Source organism: Mercenaria mercenaria, chromosome 3 (assembly GCF_021730395.1).
Source record: "Mercenaria mercenaria strain notata chromosome 3, MADL_Memer_1, whole genome shotgun sequence".
Classification (NCBI taxonomy): Eukaryota; Metazoa; Mollusca; class Bivalvia; order Venerida; family Veneridae; genus Mercenaria; species Mercenaria mercenaria.
Window position 1 is genome coordinate 100490983 of NC_069363.1, and position 19845 is coordinate 100510827.

The following is a 19845-nucleotide window of genomic DNA, read 5'->3' on the forward strand; positions in this document are numbered from 1 at the left end:
CTCCCGTGCTATTACGGCGAGATAGAAAGACACATACATCACGAGGGTTTTTGTTGTTTTAGTTATCTGACATATTACCGGAAGTCCTCGCTCTGAGAAAGGAATTTTGTTTAGAAAATGCAATTGTTTTCAAATTGTTTTCACAATTCTTTTGACGTATGACATTTTAAGGATAGAAAAGCAAATGAATAATTACTTTCCAAACCTATTTGTCTGAAACATCAGTTATTTCAAGTTAAAGTGATATTGCAACACTCTTTGTTTCCTTGCTTTTATATTAAAACTGATTGTTCATTAATTGTTTGCATCTGAAACAGTGTTATTTGATATAAGGACGAATGGCTTAGCATACCAGAGTTATGTGAATAAGGGTTGACGGTTGAGGGGACTTGCAAAGCAAGCAGTCCGTAACCTCAGATCCCCTTTTCTAGATTCTTGTTTGTTTAGTTCTGCCCATAGGGCAAACGCATCATATTAACTGGGGACCATCCGCCGCTTTCCATAGAATTACAAGCTAGTGTGTCATTGAAAGTTCACAGTGCACCGCCGTAGGAACACATCTGCCGATGTTTCTAAATTGTTTTTTGTACTTGTAGCATGTGTAAATGTTGAGTTCTGCTCAACCCGGGACTCAGGGGTGTAGACGGTAGCATGCATCTCCACTACCGACCATGAACAGGCTCAACTAAACCGAGACTGCAACATTTTCGTTTTAGTCGTGTTGAGCGACTTGTAGAGTTTAGACTTCATCTATTTTACTTGAAGAGAGTGTGACTTGACTTGCATAACAAGCAGTGTTATTTAAGTAGGTATGACGGGGCCTTCAATACAAGCAGTGTTATTTGGTGTAGGTATGACGGGGCTTGCATATCAAGCAAGTTATTGGATGTGGGTATGGCGGAACTTGCAAAACAAGTAGTGTCATTGATGTAGGTTATGGCGGAAATTTCTTAACAGTGATATTTGTGTAGGATGGCAGGATTTACATAACAAGCAATGTTATTTAATGTACGAATGACAGGACTTTCATAACAAACAGTGTTACTTGATGTTAGTATGCCGGGACATGCATACCAAACAATGTTATTTCATGTAGGTTAGACGGGACTTGCAAAGCAAGCAGCGTTATTTGATGTAGGTTAGACAGGACATGCAAAACAAGCAGCGTTATTTGAGGTATGACTGGATTTATTTGATGTAACTGTAGTAAAAGCTGAGAGTATATTTATTTGAAAAAATAAAACTGAAAATAAAACAAATTAATCAATTAAAGGAGTTCATCACAATATTTTGTGCGCAGCTCAATCGCGCAGCAAGCGATAACCACTGTAAAGTTCAGGATTCGCCGCCTAAAGTGCATAATTGTCGGATATGCAGTGCACTCGCGCAAAAAATATCGTATGTACTGACAATATAGGTCGTGCATCCATATTTTACCTTTAAAAGAGATGGTGTTTTATTGGAGGAGTAGTCGTAGGAAGTGCTCGAATCAAATACATTGTGGACAGCCAATTTGAAAGTAAACTATTTCGTCCAGTAATGATGCAGCCGACTCCAAGTCAAATAAAAATCCAGACAATTTTAACGTAGATCTATCTCCTTCAAGTTCAAATGTGACTTCCTAAAAATGTTGTTATACTTTTTGTACCCCATCCCGCATTTCACGTAGTAAGACCAGAATTATGGCCATTGACAGTCAAATTGTACATAAACGGTCTAAACATTTGTGTCGCATATACCTCAAAAGTATATGCGCCAAGAGTCATGAAACCACACAAGAATTAAATTAAGCATGCGAAGTTGTGCACCAGTGCTTTTATTTGAGGTTTCACTAAGTAAAAACAGATTTATGTCCCTTGACGTGGTCAAATATATACGTAAATGGCATGTGAAAGCTTGTGTAGCACGTATCTCAAAAAGTATTTGACCTAGAGGCATGTACTCTTAAAGGAGCATTATTTCGCATGTGAGTAAGAAAACTGGTTAAGAAACTGATAATAACATTGTGCAGTTTGTTTTGTGAGAAAAAAAAAATGTAAATAATTTTTAGGTGGTGGGGGTAATGAAAAAATACTTTTGTCAGTGGAGTGAATATTTTTTAATTTTTCTTGAAAACAAGCACGGGTTGTTATTATTTTTTTTGTTTAGATTTTTTTGTCTTAGTTCTAGCTTACATAATATAAAATTTAGTAAAATTCTGTCCGCTAGATTTTTCATATCATTAAGAAATACTTCGTGTTTTTCTAAGATTCAGATACTTTCGACATCTGTCAAGAGTAATTTTTCTGAGTTAATATATCTATATGTTGACATTTTATGCATAATTATAGTGGTTTCATTAATTGTGATGCATAAACAGTAACATCAGAGTGAAACTTTGAATAAATAGTTGTTTGCAGTAGTTTAATTATGACATGTATGTATTGTTTCTTCAGACAAAAATACCGATTTGGTGTTCTGAATAATCTTTGAATATTGAAAAAAGAAGCACGGGTACCTATCATTTTTATTTTTTATTTTAACTTGTCATACATCAATCTATAAATATGCAAAGTTACAAAAAATTCTGTCCGCTAGAAATAATTGTGAAAAACATCTTTAACACACCATTTTTGTAATTTTCAAATATCACATAAAAACAAAATTTGAGGAATTAAGAAGAAATATTTTCCCTTCCATTATCATGGAATATGAATTGTTCTATAAATCATGAAACATGCATAATATGAAGATATTACAAATTTACTAACTCTTGTAGTCTGTGTTCAGACCTAGTGTTTTGTTCACAGGAGATAACTCCTGAGACTTTTCAAATGTTGTATAATTATGTCCCTTTTCTTCTCAAAACACTAGATTATCAGAGCCAGAATATATAAGGGAAATTTAAAACGATTATCTATTCGGTAGCCAGACTATAACACTTGGTACATTTAACATTAAAATACACATAGCTTGGAAACACTGGCACAATAATTCACTGGCACAAACAGAAAATAGTATGTGTTTTTAAATTCCAGTATAGAGGGTATAATATGTATAGAGTGTCAGAATAAATTAATACTAGAATTAAGACGGATTGTTCTAGGATTAAGTCTAGAAATAGAAATAGAATAGAGCCTTTTTTGTTATGTCGTGAAGTAATTGAGTGCTTAGTCATCAGGGACTACCTAGCGTTAAATTCAAGCAAAAATACAGGGCCCAGACTCGAGTCAAACCCCATTTTTGTACGTTCGTATGCATCAGAAACGTTTCAGTACTAGGTTTAGTGTAATGCAGCCAATGAGTTCAGTATTACATTTGAAAATTAGTGTCATTGGAAAGTGCACCTTACAAGCTACACTTTGATATATATCACTTGTATTTACACCTGAAACGATAGGGATCAAGGAGCGGGGGCTATTCTGTTATGACATAAAGTAAGTAAATGCTTGGTCATCTCGGACCATCCAAGCATTAATTGCAAGCAGTGTCCCGACATTTGGTAAAAAAAGCAATTTTTACATACGTGTAGGTATATAACTATGTACCAGAAACGTCCGTTCTTAGCACTTGGTTTAGTGTAATGCTGCTAACCAATTCAGTGTTACATTTGAAAAGGTTTAGTGTCTTTGAAACCTACAGTGTGATATCTTTCATTTTCTTTTCACCAATGGCTATGCCCAGAAGTTCCGCGTGGGCAAAAGTAATATACAAACAAGGACGAACTTTCACCTTAGAAAATATACGACTGAAAAGTTAGGGAGGGACGGGGTTTTTTTTGTTATATGTTAAAGTAAGTAGATTTACATCTGAAAGGTTGTGGAAGAACAGGGGCTGTTCTGTTATATTGCAAAGTAAGTAAATGCTTGGTTGTCTGGGAGCAGCTAAGCGTTAATTAAAATGCAAAATATTCAAGTCAAGAAATCGTAAAATTCAGCTATGTTTTACGTACGTGTATCAGAAACGTCCGTTTTTTAGCGCTAGGTTTAGTGTAATGCTTCTCGCCAGTTAATTGTTACATTTTGAAATGACTAAGATTCGTTACAGGGTACATGTGACAACCTTTCATTTGAATATTTACCAATGACAACAAAGCGAAATGACGAGTGCATATAGAACTGTACAAGCTTCGATGAAATTCAACAATGAACAGTTACAACTGAGGGCATGGAGGGCAGGGCCATGTTCTTTAACATCGTTAAGTAAGCGAATTCTTGTTCATCTTGGACATCGTAGCTTCGTCGGAAAAACATTCAAAATAATATGGAGCGGCCTCGATTTTTTTATTCTTATTTTGACATTCTTAGATGCATGTACATTCTGAATGAAGCGAGTTTGATGTTTTATTATTATTGTTGTTATTATTATTAGCTCGACTATTTAATTTTAGTAGAGTTTTTGCAATAACTAATAACCCTTTCCTCTGTGTCAGCGTCGGTGCCGGCGTCCACGTCCGTGTCACTAAAGTTTTTCATGTAAGCAGATTTTAATTGGCCGAATACTTTCAAACTTCACACATGTCTTAAGTATCTGAGATAACCTACAAGTACAAGTTATATAACTCTAGCTTAAACCATTTTTACGTTACGTCATCAATTGTAAATGACAGTTTAAAAATTATCTATGTATGCCATGCCAAGAACTTTTGATCAAGTTTTCAAGAACGATTCCATGTTTTTATGTGAACAGTTCCTGTCTATACTTTTAGATTTATCAGGATTTAGGGTCATATTATTGTTTTGCACCATTTTTCAATGCCATTTAAATGATATTGAAGTTTCCTCTGAATACCTAACAAATATCGACATGAATCAATGTTTATATTGTCGCTTGTGTAAGCTCTGTCATTTTTATAGATTGTAAACATATTGTTTATAATCTACATAAATGACATAAATTACACAAGCAATAATATAACATAGATATTATTTTTATCAGTTTTTTTATTGCGTGATTTTATGAATATCATTTTACAACTACTTCTTAATATGCCATGGAATCTTATAGGATCGATCGATTAAACAATATTATCGTCTCGTCAGAACAACATACAAAGACTCACATTAATGCGATTCTAATATTAATTTAGCGATCAGAGCAACACCTGATTATTTCTTTGTACCTGTGTGGGTCAACGATGAACTGCGTTTTGTTAAAGCAGGGTAACGACATAACATGGCATTAACAGACTGAAGTGAAGAAAGCAGATAATAACATTTGCATGTGCCTGTCTTTACAATCATACACTAATGAAGGGATATAGAGCGTGTGATGCAAAGGATCTCAAAGCCAATAAGAGTTTTCTCCCTGATTCTTCTTTTTTATTGTGTTTAACTTTTCTTTTAATTTCAAGCATTTTAATGTCCAAATACTGCTGGTCACTCCGTTAAATTGCATACAAGCATCAGAGCATGATATCAAAATTGTATTTGTTCTTTTTTTATTTTAAATAATGTATTACAAATACAAACTAATACACATACACAGTGATAAGGAAGCAAACACAAAATAAGAAAACAGTGAGGTAAATATTCGGAGCGGTCCTTGGCAAATCCACTATTTGGGAGTTTAAACCGGTAAATTGTGCATACTCCCTCACCCTTTAATCATACTAAGTTCCACAATTACATGACAATGTAAATCAAAGTAAATTGGCACACATAATAGTAACAAAAAGTCCAATATCTTAAAGATCCCGTGCAACCGTGCTCCTAAGTAAATTAAGGTCCTTGTATAATCCTTTTAAATGTGATAAATTAAACGTTTCTGATATGTTATTCAAAAAGATCAAGTTTGATCTTTCTAAATCTTGTACCTTAATCAAACAACTCACCTATACCAAAGAAAACATGTAACACTTTGTTTGGAATATCAGCTGAAAGAACTCGAGGATGTGAAGCATGTGTCTTGTGGGATAGACATATTTGGTAGTTTAGCAATAAAACATACAAGCAAGTAAGTGATATACCGATGGAGACTTATTGAGCCTCATTTATTGCAGATTTGTATTTTTACTTTTTGAACGAGATGTTATACTTGGTTTGTTCAACATAAAAGACGTTTTAGTGACACATGAAAGAGATACGTTATGGATAATTTAAAAATAGAAAACATGAATAAATACATTTTTCATAACGAAATGCAACATACATCTCTTTTTTTCTTCTTTTTCTCGTATGTTCAACATTATATAACATGATAAGTACATCTGAATTTTAGACTGCATTTTAATTAAATTTAACGGAAATGTTAACTAATATCTATTAGTAGAGGACTTCACCTTTCAAAAAAGCAATTGTTAACATTAAGGCGAAGGTGACTGCCAAGCAATATCGTTTAATAGAAACAAAATGCACTATTTTGATTATCTCCCTCTGTGACCTTGACTTCATAATTCCATGCGTAATAATGAAAGTAGCATTTTTTTTAACTATTCTATTTGGACAGCAGCATTGTCTGTTTTAACATGAAATAAAAAGCCTTAAGGAACTTCAGACGACCATGCAATTCATATTTATGTCAATTTAGGTTAAGGGAGCAGACATTTGTCTTGCATAGTGACATATTATTGTTGCTCTAGCATCTGTTTACCCTACTTGTAAATGTTTTAACAACCGCGCTAGTGTTAGAGCTTATCTGAACAAGTAGTTGTTTCATTTGCACTGTTTTGACAAGCAAGCTGAAAAGTGAGTAGGTTAATCAGAAGTGTGTGCAACCTATAATTTCATAATGGTAATGAACAGTAATGTTCTAATACGTTCAAAAATAAGTCCAAATATTGAAAACATATATCAATAAATGTTGTAACAGCTCAAGGTTTTAAGTGAATATAGTTGTATAACAATTATTGTACACTTTGGTATACATTCAACTTTCAATGTTGTTAAATTTTCTGGACATTTGGTATCATGGAAACCATTTAATTATCTGTGTAATAGAATTCCATATAAGCCGGTGCTTGAGGGTGTGGAGGTGTTGCACTTTCCATTTCGCTTATAACAGACTCAATCAAACCACGTCTGCTAATATTTTGCTTTAGTTGCATTCTGTGTTTCCAAAGGATCTTCTTACAGATTTTATTTACAAATTACATTTCACACAATCTAATATATTTTCTCAATGCATACAAAATAATCTGTCACATGATATATCAAACACCTCCCAGTTATACTAGAAAATGATCATAAAATTAACCATTAGATACTGTTGTGCTGTCTCCAGAGTATCTGTCAGAAATCAGAGAACCGTATTTTCATTTATCACTTGAATCAGATTATAAGATTTCCTGTCAGCACGTATGAGCTTAGGTGTTGGAAATCTGGGCGATGATATCTTTGGCGTGACTGGAGATTCTAATTTCGGTGCCTCTGTGCTAAAACCAGAGTCAACACAGTCATTCGTGCTTGTTTTCGGTAACAACAAGTCAGGCGATTCACCAACGGCTTCTGTTGACAGGCGACTGTACAATGCTATACTGTCTTTTTTATCCTCATGAAAAGCTGTTTCCTCAGTTATCTGGTTCGGGAAAGGCCTAGATTTAGATGCAAGATTCGTCATTTTTACCAACAATTTTTCACGTCTGTTTTTCTTTCTGAGTATTGCCATATCTTTCAGATATGATCTAAGCTGTCCGTCTTGGTTGTTCCGTCTAATATGTGACGCAATCATCATAATAATAGAAAGACCGTAAATGAGAACGACTGCCACCACATAATAAAGAGCACCACTGTTATCATAATCTGTTTCACGATTGTCCACTATAGCGACGTAGGTTTCATTGTCAGTTGCCTGGATACGGAAACGTATGTTCCGGGCGGCGTCCATCATATGATACTGCAACGAAAAATTAGAGTTATTCTTTTTAGAACATGATACTGGGTTGTTGGTAGATATTAGGACTTGTACACTTTTATTAGCACTATAGTGTAATGTAAGAAGGTTTTTCTTTAGAAAGTTATGAAAAACCAATTAACAAATTGCGACACCGATGATCCTGTTGCTTATTGACCATTGTCAGGATGAAGAATATAGATGACATGTTAATTAAAATAATGACAAATACAGTTTAATATATAAGTGTAATGTTGTTTAGATGGATGGTCGTTAAAAACGTCTTTAGATTCTCCATTGCGTCTGTTCGACCAGACAATTACTGCCAGACTTAAAATGGCATATGACGTTCGATTAATTAGTCGTTAGCTGATTTTAATACAATTACAAAGCTACAATATGACCTTTTAAAAATAATAATAATATATATATATAATTAACAATTACATTATTACATTAATACGTATATTATTGCAAAAAGAAAATTACAATTGATGGGCAAATATATTAACGCAAGTCATTCCTGACAAGTACAACGAAACGTACATAAATCAGAAACAAAACCAAACACAGGAAACGGTTAAGGAGCTAGGTTTTAGTACAGCGATTGCTTTCCATTTAAAACATGTATTTTTTAATATCACCATAAAATTGTTAATTTTTTGTGCATTATTGTCATTGACGAACGCCTAGTTAGTAATCTTATGAAGTTGATATACCGGCAACTGTTCTACGAATTCGTTCGACAACATCATTTGTTTTATTTCAAACACTGTAGTATCCTGGCATGTACATGCTAATATTTCATTTGTTTAGAAACAAAATCAAAAATCGAATAGAAAATAACACATAAAAAGAACGCAGTCACCGATATATTGATTAATTATTCTAAAACGACCAGCAAATAACTTACATACATGTAGAGCAAAATCTATCTCGGGTTATTCTGCAATAAACCACTGTTGATACTAGTATGTCGTGTTAGAATCGAAATAATAAGTTCCCAATTAAGTGTGATTTATCATAGAATAACCCGAATTTTTCGTTCTTATGCGAAACAATATATCACTCAGGCCTACGGCCTTCGTGATATATTCTTACGCATAAGAACTCAAAATTCGGGTTATTCTACGATAAACCACGTTTAGGAACTTATTATTTCTGAAATAACGTAATAAATATACAATTACTAATTACTAAATGAACAATATTTCGGTCAAACGAAAATATCTTGTTTATTTTCTTATAAGAAAAAATTCAGAGTATATTTACAATAAAAAACAACATTTTAAATTCAAAAATCGGTTAATGAATTTAGATGGTCAAAAGTATTGTCAATGCTATTCCCGGGTTTAAGATTATCTCTTAACCTTTTCATAATTATTATACATTATACATTCGTTCTTATGCGAAACAATATATCACTCAGGCCTACGGCCTTCGTGATATATTCTTACGCATAAGAACTCAAAATTCGGGTTATTCTACGATAAACCACGTTTAGGAACTTATTATTTCTGAAATAACGTAATAAATATACAATTACTAATTACTAAATGAACAATATTTCGGTCAAACGAAAATATCTTGTTTATTTTCTTATAAGAAAAAATTCAGAGTATATTTACAATAAAAAACAACATTTTAAATTCAAAAATCGGTTAATGAATTTAGATGGTCAAAAGTATTGTCAATGCTATTCCCGGGTTTAAGATTATCTCTTAACCTTTTCATAATTATTATACATTTGACAAATATGAGTTTCCGCACAAAAATATTGATTCTATTGTCTTGCGAATAAAAAGGATTGTTACTCTATTACACTATTACACATATCAGTTTAACAATCAGAAAAATGGAATAACATACAATTTCTTTATTGTTATAACTTGAGTCGCGCCATGGGAAAACCAACATAGTGCGTTTGCGACCAGCATGAATCCAGATCACCCTGCGCATCCGCGCAGTCTAGTCAGGAGCCGTGCTGTTCGCTAACGGTTTCTCTAATTGCAATAGGCTTTGAAAGCGAACAGCATGGATCCTGACCAGACTGCGCGGATGCGCAGGCTGCTCTGGATCCATGCTGGTCGCAAGGCCACTATGTTGGTTTTCTCATGGCGCGGCTCACTTATGTTTCTATCATGATCTACATGCATTAATATGTTTAATACAGGCAGTTCCAACCATTTATTTCTATTTTAATCCCAAGAAGGTGTTGGCCGCTGCGAGTTTTGCACATTGGTAATTATAATTAAAGTATCATATATTATACATTCTGAATTTGAATTTAACAAATAAAAAAAAGATGTATACAGAAAACAGGCATGTATTTATTACCTTTGACATGATTCTGTGTGTTGTATACGGCACTGCCCCTTAACAAGTAGGCACTCTTGTTTCCAAAATTATATCACTAGTCACCACCTTCTTCCAAACACTACTGTCTGAAAATTCCTATGTTATTGCAGCAAAAGAAATTTAGTTTTAAAAATAATTTTAATGTATTGGTAACGAGAATAGAATAAATCCTTGTAAATATATAACAATGAATTAGAAATACAACCCAATAAAATGATATGTGCTTTTTAATATAAAAGTAGCTATTTGTGGTTCAATACATAATTGACAAAACTTGTATCCAAAAACGTTCATTAAAAACCTTTAATCCGAAATGGTACTGTCTTATTTATCTTATTTATATAAATTGGCAGTATCATAAATGGAAATCAAATAGTCCAACAGATACTTTTCCTGGACATTCAGTATCTCCATTAAAGTTACAATACCAATACGATATGCTGATTGCGAAGCTGAATTTATCTAAGCTGGCGGGTGGTTTTCTCGCTTCTGCCCACCAATTACGTGTAGCAGCATATCAATATCACAGCCAGTTAGTATTTGTAAATGGCCGATACCTTTATTCCGCCTTTAGGGACTTTATGAAATCCCAAAGTTAGTCGGTTACTTTTATGTAATCTTCCTATAGGAAATTTTGGGTATTTTCATATCCGGGATAGTACCTTGTACTAATTATATGTATATAATTATATGTATTTGCATTTTGATATTTTGATTAACGTTTTCCCGCCATTTGACGTTACGTTATCAGTTTTACGTCACGTCCGTTGTTTATATTTGTATGTGTATTATCCTGATGAAGGCGTTAGCCGAAACGTTGATGAGATAAAAAAACTATACATAATACGTGTTGTTGTTGAAATACCTATCGCATCGGTTACTTTTACAAATATGTAACTGAAAAGGACGTTAGTGTTCGACGTTATTGTTTTCCTTGAATAATGTGATCTTTTTCACGATATCACGAAATGTAAGACTTTATGTGCCTGTCATTTCCCCGCGTATGTTTTACTTTATTGTTGCTCATTGCTAACTGTAAAGCCTGAGCTAGTTTTGAGAAATCATATATGTCAATAATTTATTGATAATCTACTAATAAACAGGATGTTAAAATTATTTTTAAGTGCATTATTCTGTTCTTTTTTTTTCTAAAATCTTCCTTTCATATTTTGGTGATACATGAAAGTTCTGGAACATTCCATGATGCTTTAGATAGGCAGCTGTTTGAGGTCAGGTAGAACCTAAAGTAAGATTTTATTGATAAACTTTCCTGTATTCATCATTTGACTAATATACAGCAACATTGTGGATTAAAAATATTTTCAAAGAGAGTATTTATATTCTTTGGATGAAATTTAAAATTATTACTGACTTGATTTAAATTTGATTAGGACTGGGTTTGGACTATTTTTTGCATATCAGATTGGACTAATTAACATTTTTAGAGCTACCGATTTCCACCAAGTTTGACAAGAATGTATATATGAAATGATAAAAGTGGGTGAAAATAAAAGTTTCCTATTGGTAAAAATACGAGAAGAGTGTAAAGCCTGTGCATTGTTCCTAAAACGTTGCATCAGTTTACTACCTTCTGCACAATAATTTTTGTTGTTTTTTTTATAAGAATTTCTTGCAAAAATCTTATGTCAAGATCATAAATAGTCACTTTAGAGAACTCGCCCTTTTGGAATTTTGAGAGAAATTATTTTTCGCCTAAAATGTGTAAGGTATTTTAAATGTTACTTTACATAATAAACTTTGATATTGTAAATAATTGCTGTTTTGTTTTTCTGTTACGTTTAGTATTTAAGTAACAAGCAATTGTTACTCGTGGACGTAACAACTGAAAGGTTGATAAAAATAGATCAAAATCATAAATTATATGCGAACAAAGATACTAAGATTCCTCGTTTCCGATTAATTGTTCTCAAATGTAGATATTCTGACCCTTTTAAGTTGAGCAAGATACCTTCTGCCGTATTGGTACTTCTTTATACTTGAAACAAGATTAATGTTATTTGCACGCACATTTTCCACGTTATTTCGTATTGATTTCCTCACAAATGTCAACAAACAGGCTACAGCAAAATTACTCATCAGAATATTGAGGAGTTCAATGTTATTGTTTTAAGAATACTAAAGTAAAAATAAAATATACGTTCTCCAGCAGATATACATTTCATTTAAAAAGAAAGTTGTCATAAAATAAAGTGCACAACTATCATGAAGTAATATATATGATCACTACAGATTTACTATAGGGCTAACATTTTAATCTGTTTGCATCAAGTGCACAATTGTATATCTGATGTAAATGGGTAATACAACGTTCTAAAACCGTAAATCACGGCAACAAACTATTCTCACTTACAAATGATACTGTATCGATTGCGTTGAATACTGAAAATACAAATAAAAGGTGTACCGTAATAGAGCTCTCATTTCTTTACACGTATTGTCAAAATTCGATGAAACTGTTATATAATGTTGATAAAGGAATATTTTACTGGCTTGCCAAAAGTATATTTTCCTTGGACCAGTAATAAATACATGTAAATACCAGTCCCCATGGCAACGTCATGTTATATCATCCTGCCCAATAGTGTCTCTTTGGCTAAACATAACATGTCATATACCTATTTTCCAAGCTACGGTGTGAAATATTGAAAGGAAATGTAGGCATCGCGTCAATAACGTCCAGTCGTAAATGTGACGCCATTCAAATGTTCGGCATGCATATTCTTCGGTCATTACCTGAACATGAGTGTTGAAGTGAGATTAATGATAACATTTTGTATTTAGGGAAAGAAAAAAATACCCTGCTACACAAAACCCTGAAGAAAACAACATTTTAAAAGTGATATAGGCGGGAAATGAGTAAAATGAGGTATACAGCGGTTAGTGTGATTCAAACAAAGCAAGTATATGAAAAACTGAGAGTTGGGGTTCACATTAAAACAAAAGAACATGTTTAAAAAATCCACCTATTCAACGAGTCTGTATTTGATATTTTGTTTTTACATCAATAAATATTGCCAGTATAAAAATATTCTTTATATGGATGGTCTCTGAGGAAGAACGTTTCTATGTTGTTGTTTTTTTTTTTTTTGTTTTGTTTTTTTCTTTATTTTTTCTTTCTTTATTTTCTTTTTTACTTGTTCCTTATTTGTGAGATGTGTTTAATCGACCAATATTGATAAATCGAGTTCGTCGATAGTCATTAGGAATCTCCTTTTTTAGCAGATCTCTTCTATCTAGCTCTCGGTTTAATACGCTGCAGCCGTACATTTTATAGCAGGTGTGGAAACGTAAATATGGAACTGATTTGTCGGTGCGAACATAAAATCTGGATAATAGATGACAAGTAAGTACAATTTTTGTTTGACTGACTGTTCCTGACTATAAATCAGTACAAATGTGACTTTCGTTTTCAACTTTAGCCTGTTTACTTTCATTTTCTTTACTTCCGGAAAAGGCCGAATGTCGTCTACGTCATTTTCTGTGTTGTCAACTTTGCGGGATTGTATAAAAATGTGACGGCCGTCCTAAGAATATGAATGCTGACATACAATTTTAAATTTGCTACAATAAAATATTAAGGTTGTGAGGAGAGTGTGTAACATCACAAATAATCTCTCTACTAACTTCACTACAAATTTGATGTGATTATGATCATGTAGTCAAGAAGTACGCCGCTTTGAAAACATTCACTCACACGGTGATCATATTCAAGTTAACGACTTTAAACGACCTTGTTTTTTCATTGAAATGCTTTCATTAAGTTTGCATTAATTAGCACTTGTAAATATCTTTTATCAACTGTGATGCGCAATACCTAAGTCATAATAAGTTGTTTGGTTGGAGTACAGAAAAGGCATCTCTAACAGGGTGCGCGTCGTGAGTATTTGGTCCTTATCAAAGGCTCATACATTGACGTTGATGTAGGATCACGGATTTTTTTGTTTTCTCCCGCCACCTCCGCTTGTCTTTAAGCAATTCCGTGCTATTTGCACTTGGATATCAAGACACAGATGACAGAACATTGCGGCGTCTGCTTCATACGTTTATAAATTTCAATTGCTTTTGTCTAAAATTTCTACGTAAATAAACAACTGCCTGATTATGCGAGTCGATGACAACACAACATGCACTTAGTTTTCTTTACTTTCGTCTCAGAATGACGCCATACTCTTGGTGCATAACGCTCTGACGTGTTGCTGCACTTGGACGTATTTTCCGGCATACAAACATTCTATTAGAGCGAACACTAGCGATCAAAATTAAATTATGACAGATGAAAATCGACTGCGTCGGTTATGCGTAGCAATGGTAATTAAAACGTTGTAAAGCAAACATCTGTATCCTCGTGGATCTCCCGTATAGGAAAGTTAACTGTTCTGATTTTGATTATATCCCTTAATGCAAACTCTCTCTATAAATTCAGAGTATTCTCGTGATCAAGGTAACTTTCGCAGAGGGAAAATATAGCTTCTCTGGTCCCAATCAGTTAAAAAGACTAAAATGTCACTGCTGATTCGTGAGACATGATATATAACAGAGATTTGAGTATATATGCAAATGTTGGACCAGAGTGCGAATGTGTAGTACAATTCGGATGTGTATATAAAGCAGCGTCGTAACAAGTGGACTTGCTGTGGCATGTGCACGCTCGTTTGTACTGCTAGGCGCTTTGCCGTAATTTTTTTTGGTATGGTGTATAGACACACACACACGCACGCGCGCAAACACGGACGCACGCGCGCAAACACACACATACACACATTTGTACATAATGAAATGTTAACAGAGGAAATTGTTCTTATTTTCCTCAGTCTAATGATTCTGAGGTCAGAAGGTCAAAGGTCAAGGACACATTGAACCAGAACTCCAAATGACTAGAGAATGCTTTGGTCTAAGATCACATTTGATACAGAGGTAACTTACGACTGGTAAACGACCCATAATTATTGATCTGAGGTCAGTTTGTCATACGTCCAGTGCACAGTGACCAAATAATTTCTGTTTCATGTGCATTTACTGAATGCATAAAGTGATAAAGTGTATGTGTGTGTGTGTGGGGGGGGGGGGGGGTTCTACGAGCTCTTGTTTGTTAGAAAGACTAAACCCTCATTTGCAGAGTTTCGTATCAGCGGCGGTGAGTGCCAAATGATTTGAAGACGGCGACCTTAACAACCTGGCCGTGCAGGCCCCTCTGTATGTTAAGAACTTAAGCCAAAGGTCATTTAGTATATTCAGATATGCATTGATATAAAATACAAAATACGTCATAGGTATATGCAAACAGTTTATTCAAAAAAAGTTGTTTTTCAGAGTTCTTAGCAGAATGATTAACAAATTTATTAAACAGTTTTAGGTAGAATTTCCAATGTAGAAGACAAGCTTTTTTAAATTTCAGAACGAAGGTAAGAAGGTTGTTGTATAGTACCAGCTGAATGTTGTTTTCATTTCCAAGTGTGTAAAGACTAAAGGGCTGAGCCGCTAGATGTACAGCACAGGGAAATGTTTATACAAAGAACACAAAGCAGTTTTATTCAAACTGAGAATTAATAGAAAGTTGTTTTACGTTACTTCCAGATTTTATGCTTATAACGTAGCTGATAAATGTTCTGCACATTTTACAGACGACATAAATATTCTATAAATAGATATATGGCTAAATGTCATGGAATCACTGTGTTTTAAATTTTTCATTCCTAATTACTAACAAAACACGTTCTTAATTAAAACATGAGGAGACAAAGCTCATTACTGAGTTTATAGATAATGAATCCGTCGAATAATATGTAAATGTAGACATGACAACATTTGTTTTGCTGTTAGCATCGCACTTCAGTCACAAGTCTCCACATTCCTTTTGATGCATGTTGGCAATTACATGTCAATACGTTGTACTCACAGTCGATACGACCTGCTTGCATGAAATCATTAACCGTATGACCAGATACGGTGCCGCATTTCATTCTTGTCCATCTGAAAGAAGTAATTACAAATATTAAGGTAAGTTTTTTTAAAGCGTCTCCGTTATTTTCATATCAACATTGTGGGTCTGAAATTTGGCTTGTTCTTAGTTTTAATAAAATAAAATATTTACATTTGTGTAATACAAAAGGTTTATTATAAAATGCCTTGATCTGCAATGTTATATTCGGCTTTCGTGAACATTGCCCGGCCTGGATCCAACAAGTGTGATCTGGCCTGTCAAAATTCACGACAGCCGAAATGCTTCACCGAAGAAGGCACTGTTGTAATGAAGCTTTTATTACATACATATTTCTATTTCTAATATCAGTCAAAACTGACTATATCTTAGATGAATAAAACTCGTCTGAAGACGCATGGAACGTCCAGACGCTTTCATTACGTCATGTTGTTGAAAAATAAAATAACTGTCACTTTTTACTTCGCTTAAAGGCATCGTAGCTTAATATTATCCGATGATTTGATTCAAATCAAAATGTAATCGATTATAGCACTTTATTTATTATTAATTATACCCTAATTATTATGTAAGATACATTTAAAAAATAAACTTTCAAACTTTATATTATGGAATGTAAGTCACACAGTTATTCAGATTTGCATGGACTACGATGTTCATTTTAAAGAATCGTATTGTTCAATTGTTATGTGAAAAGTGTTTCCACAAAACCAGTATCAAATCAAATATAGTGACTTTGTTTGATTGTTGAAAGAACTTTAAATGTAATATTGATTTATAATGTGGTATAAGAAAGTCCTTAAACGTAATCGCACAGCTGTAAAATACACACAAGTATTCTCTAAAATAGGTACTTCGACGACATGTAACCGGCATTTGTTATAACAGTGTCCCAATTTTCTCCATAGCCATCCCCTTTGTGTATGAGCCACCTACTGCCGTCCGTAGTTGTCACTACTACGCCAGTGTGGTACAAGTGATAGTACCATCCTAACGACCTCTTGCGTGAAGACCCTGACAACGGTCTGTATTTATAAACGATAAGCAATAGATTTCATTGTGTTTCTAATTCATTAGTCAAATTGTTTAGATATTTCACATTTAGCTTCGTTACACGAAAAAATCTGTAATCATTCTCATGTTAACACTATTTTTATATATTTATTGTAACAGCATCCGTATGCCGTATTCTTCAAATATAAGAAGAAATAAAATGAAACGAATGCTTTATTTCAAGTACTATTTTTTAAAGTAGTGTATGAATTCTCTTACAGGACTGCAGCGTATTCCCAGGCTTTTGCAATATAGCTAAAGTAAATTTGCAGCAATGCTGCAATCAAGCTGCACTCTTTTTCAATTGAATATCCATCGGGAAGCATGAATGCAGTGTGTTAGTTTCATCGGGGACGGACCGAACTACTAATATTATATGAACTTGTGGTCCAACCCTTTTACCTTTCTTAGAATGTTTTGTATATTTTCTGAATATGTACATTGTATATATTGTCATAAAAAGGAGGAATAGAATATGTTTAAATCAGAAATCAGTGCGTTTCAAATATTTTAATCATTTTTAAATTATACTGCAAAAGCGTTATATACTCAAACCTGCTATTTTCCAGAATGCATCCAGTATGTTTCAAACATTTAAGTTATGCTGAAAATATACTGCAGATACACTGCAAACACTATACCTACTGCAAACTTGCTGCTTTCCAGTATGTACCTTATTGCAGCTAATAAGCAATATTATTCAATTATCTAAAATTATCGTTAGACCATGCTGCTATTTAACTATAGTTTATAAGATCTTGTCTCTGGGTAATACAAACGGGACACCCATCTATTCTCTAGCCATGGATATAATTGCTTAACTTGCAAACTGTTCTAAACTCGGACACTACGTTGCTGAATGCTGGCGTTAAATTTGTCATATATACAACTCGCTCCTACACTTCAGAACATATACTGCAGATGTGCGACATTTGTACTGTTTACTGTGCACAAGTTTACCTATTCATAGTAAGTTACAGTATTTGCATCAATATGCACTGCGGCATTTGTACTGCAAATATGTTACATGTATGCAAGTTTACATATAAACAGTAACATCCTCTGTGAGAAAACAGTTCAAGAAGTGGCAACATCGACAATTTATTTTTAAGAACTTTAAAATCAAGAACTTAAGTTGACTAGCAAGTTCTTGAAATATTAAAGACCTGGTAGCTAGTAAACCTAATGAATAGATTCTTGAAACAGTCAAAGAACATTTTCTTGTGCAGTTCAAATTCAGATTTGTTTTATATTCACATTTGACAGAGGTTTTAGTGTCATATGCATGTTTTCTGGGTAAAATTAAAGGTAGTGACGAAATAATGGCGTTAGAGCGTGATCATTTTGTAAATATTGAGCATTAAGGAAGACAAAACTCTAACCAAGACCCGATTCAATATCTTTTCAATCCAAGTTATACGCCCTAAAACCTCTTATTGAAGGTGCGGCTTAACCTAAAATTTATGAGGATGTCTCCTGTTTGTGTTAAAACTTTCTATATGAAATTTTCAGTCAACTTATTTGTCTTACATCTTCATACATGAATTATCTTTAAACATCAAGAGTTTTATTTTTTAATTAACTAGTTCAAGAATCGCTGCTGAACGTTCTTGAATAGTACACATTCCAGAATCTAAACTTTTTCTTGTATGAAAACACACGAATACAATATTAATATGTTAATAAATACTGATGACGTGGCTATGCCGATACTTAATGATGGCAGTATATTAGTTTTTCTCTTGAGTAAGGTTGCATTGCAGTTCACCATGCCAAACGCAAAACTACTGGTGCATACATACAGTACATGTATACTATTTTTGCAACCAGCATGCGTGCAGTTCCATGCTCAGTAAATGCAGCATTATTGCAGTAGCTTGCATAACGCTACAGGATTCATGTTAAAGCAGCATGAATACAGCATTTGTGCAAGATATACTGCATTTGCAGCATAATCATTCATCTCTACACTAGAGATAGAAAATAATTATCCATCATGCTAGAAAACTTCTGGCAGTGTAAAACTCCAGTATATAAGCAATATGTTCAGCATGACTGCAGTATTCAAGCCTGCTTTGCAGTATATACTAGGTCAGTGTAGAATTTAGAAAAAATAACTACATTTTTTCTAATAACTATAAAATATATATCTTACATGCACTTAAGTTATAGTTATCTATACATTTCACTTGATATATAATTATATAAAGTACCTTTTATAATATTCCGCATAACGCATAACGCACTTGACTGTTGTAAAGATCGGTTAAATATCTAGAGTAAGAGTAAGAGAGGGCAACCATCCCATAAAGCAAAACAATTTGCCGCGTAGACATCATGTTAGACTAATGTTCTCTGTATGTGTATAACGATCTTCTGTTCCTTACCTATATATGGTTTGCACAAATGTTATTTTTCCGTTTGAATTAAAAACAAGAACAAAGATCCAACAGGCTTATCCACGTTACAAGAGCACAGCCCCCTAAAAAAATCATAGACAAGGTGTAATAAATAGAAAACAAAACAAAAACAAGCAAATAAGAAATACCGCCCCTAAGGTTAAGGGTTAACCGTTGAACTTGTCATTTATTTCTGAACAAAAGGAGGAAGGTTTACACGAAAGAAGACAGATGATTCGTTAGTTCAACTAAAAGAATAAAATGTAA

General features: G+C 33.6%; 2 protein-coding genes across 2 annotated transcripts; both read right to left on the minus strand.

Annotated features, from left to right (window-relative positions):
* Positions 1–5508: 5508 nt before the first annotated feature.
* LOC123523860 (uncharacterized) lies at positions 5509–10762 on the minus strand. The gene is made up of 2 exons (XM_045301598.2): positions 10147–10762; positions 5509–7812 (listed from the first exon to the last, which is right to left on the minus strand). Exons 1-2 carry the CDS (start codon positions 10153–10155, stop codon positions 7216–7218), a joined length of 606 nt encoding a protein of 201 aa, XP_045157533.2. The 5' UTR covers positions 10156–10762; the 3' UTR covers positions 5509–7215.
* Positions 10763–15452: 4690 nt separating this feature from the next.
* LOC123523859 (uncharacterized) lies at positions 15453–17180 on the minus strand (the record flags this gene model as incomplete). The annotated part of the gene is made up of 2 exons (XM_045301597.2): positions 15453–16158; positions 16981–17180. Coding segments are annotated over 2 exons (354 nt in total), but the record flags the coding sequence as incomplete, so codon positions are not given.
* Between the last annotated feature and the right edge of the window lie 2665 nt (positions 17181–19845).